A 2,241-nucleotide genomic window follows, 5' to 3' on the forward strand; every position below is an offset into this window, starting at 1 on the left:
CTCCGGTGTTGTGCGCAGAGGCGTGCGAGTTTGTGCGTGTGAGCCCAGCACAGTCTGCACCTCGCCTGGCTCCGTGTGTTTTGTGCTGTGTTTTGTGCGTAAGGTTGAATCAGGTTAGCCCGACCGTGTGATGGTACACGGGAACGATCCAAGACACATTTGAGTACCCAACATCTTTATTTTACATTGCTACCTTGAAGTTCACAATACAAACTTTGTCTGTCAGTGTCGTTAAGTGGAAAAGGCAATTTAGAGGGAAGAAAGTCTTTGACAGTTGATGTAGAATTAACCTCCGGGCCCCGAAGCCAGGCTCTGTACGATTCAAGTGTATCTTTTACAAGTTGTATTCTTGCCCTCTCTCTAAGCCGTGAGACAACAGTGTTCAGAGTGCATTCTGTGACAGGCGAAACGCGGAGGAAAGCGTTCTCCCAGCAACTTTCTAACTCTTTTGCAAGTTCTTCTTTGGTCATAACTTTTGACGAATGTTCCAGAACTTGTTCCCCGAGACCCTGAATCACTACGATCTGAAATAGTAAGCCATTCAGAAGTCGGTGAGCAGCAATTATGCTCTCAGCGGACTTAAGAGTGTAAAACTTTGCAGCGACAGCTGTATTATGCCCCAAATACATTGGAATTACCGCGTTTGCCGCACTGCTGTCAGCTGTCCCAGCGAGGAGAAATTTGTGCGACTCTACGATCTTACGCAGATCGTTGACCGTGAATGGCTCTAAACTGCACCTCTTCCAAACTGGTCCTAAAATGGCATTGCTCGGTTTCCCCAAAGTAGAAGTTCTGAGCAAGAAATCCTGCCCTTGAGATTCCCTGATGTCTGCAAGCTTTGAAAGTAGTCGGTATGACACAGAATTAAGCACCAAGAATGTGCATGAGTGGTTAGCATTTTTTCCCCCCGCAATCCGCACGACAAACTCCAGATCGCGCCTTTCCGCGGCCCGGATCTCACTCACGCGGAGGGCAAGAGCCTCACACAGCCTTTTCCCAGCGAGTGCACACAGCAGCACAACCCAAGCATTAATAATCCTACACGGGGGCTCAAGGTGCTTACAGTTTGGGGCGCTGAGCGAATCAATGCTCGTCTCTATCTCTTCAAGGGACTCGGAGAGAAAGCTGAATAGTGTTCGTAAGGGGACCTTGTCGTCCACCGGCTTGCCTGACAGTTTCAGCCGCCGTTCTCTGTTGGCCACGGCGTCACACCTGCGGAGAAAATAAGGCCCGTAAAAATATGTAACGTGTTGTAACATCAGGCGGGGAGGAAACAATCAGACCAAAGACTCACTTTTTCCGCAGTTGTCTCCATACTTCTGCTGCGTCTTTAAGTCGGCGCCGCTTTTGCGTGCTGTGGCAAACTTGATCTCTCAGCGAGCGCGTGGAAGTGCACTCAAGGATGAAGACGTTGAGGGAACTGCATATATGAGCCACGGTGATTGGCTGCATTGGAAGTTCTCGCAAAAAGGTGACGAAGTCGCCAGGCAGATCGACGTTTTCAAACACGCTGGTGAGGTCCGTCTCGCCGAAGCGACTCCTTGCATACTCCAGAAACCTCGCCACATGGAGTGCCCGTGAAGTGGCCGTGGCCTGGCTTATTCCGGCCCTAAGCTGAACAATCTTGAAGTCTTCCAGCAGCGGCACGCGGCACTTAGGCTTCGGAGAGCGAGACTTGACAGCGTGGTTGACTTCGGATCGGCGGGGTTTGCCTAAAAGATAAAAAAAAAAAACGATCAGATGTCTAGCGGGGCAGGGGGGACGAGAAAACGATGAAAATTACAAAGAAAAGCGTAAACGTCGAACCTGTTTTCCCTGGCTTTGTTGCGTCACTCTTCTTCTCCGCTCCGAGAGAATACATGTGCCCACGTAACGCCCTCACTGCGCCTCGGAGAGCAAACTTGTTCAGCCTGAGCCTGTGCCCCAGGCTTCGACGAACGGCTCGCAACGTTGTTTTCCTGACCCCTCGTTTCGTCAGCCTGCGACTAGCTTCTAGAAACTTCCGAAGCCGTTCAGAGCCCTGGGCGATCCCGTGCTGAGACTCCGCGTGCGAGCGGAGGCGAAACGGACGGCAAAGCCGTTTAAAGCACACTGGGCACAGAGAGACTGAATCTTGTTTCTCAGTGGTGCGCTGCGCGGACACAGAGAGGGGAACAAAGGATTATTCTCTCGTCGCCGTAAATAAACAGACAGACACGTGGGGCGGGCAGAAGCTAACCTTGTTCAGATGCGTCCCGGGCT

General features: G+C 51.5%; 1 protein-coding gene across 1 annotated transcript; it reads right to left on the bottom strand.

Moving 5' to 3' along the window:
• Nucleotides 1-158: 158 nt before the first annotated feature.
• On the bottom strand, nt 159-2,116 carry LOC127751870 (uncharacterized). The gene is made up of 3 exons (XM_052276079.1): nt 1,807-2,116; nt 1,295-1,712; nt 159-1,212 (listed from the first exon to the last, which is right to left on the bottom strand). Exons 1-3 carry the CDS (start codon nt 1,859-1,861, stop codon nt 177-179), a joined length of 1,509 nt encoding a protein of 502 aa, XP_052132039.1. The 5' UTR covers nt 1,862-2,116; the 3' UTR covers nt 159-176.
• Nucleotides 2,117-2,241: the final 125 nt, after the last annotated feature.

The sequence above is a fragment of the Frankliniella occidentalis genome, unplaced genomic scaffold (genome assembly GCF_000697945.3).
Source record: "Frankliniella occidentalis isolate FOCC.00 unplaced genomic scaffold, Focc_3.1 Scaffold1582, whole genome shotgun sequence".
In the NCBI taxonomy this organism is placed as follows: domain Eukaryota; kingdom Metazoa; phylum Arthropoda; class Insecta; order Thysanoptera; family Thripidae; genus Frankliniella; species Frankliniella occidentalis.

What these genes read in the sequence shown, in the direction of transcription:
- LOC127751870 (XM_052276079.1), bottom strand. Translation starts at nt 1,861, where the DNA reads ATGTATTCTCTCGGAGCGGAGAAGAAGAGTGACGCAACAAAGCCAGGG. An exon ending in AACAAAGCCAGGGAAAACAG is followed by an intron (nt 1,713 to 1,806) that starts GTTCGACGTTTA and finishes TTTATCTTTTAG; the next exon opens with GCAAACCCCGCCGATCCGAA. An exon ending in TGGAGACAACTGCGGAAAAA is followed by an intron (nt 1,213 to 1,294) that starts GTGAGTCTTTGG and finishes TTTTCTCCGCAG; the next exon opens with GTGTGACGCCGTGGCCAACA.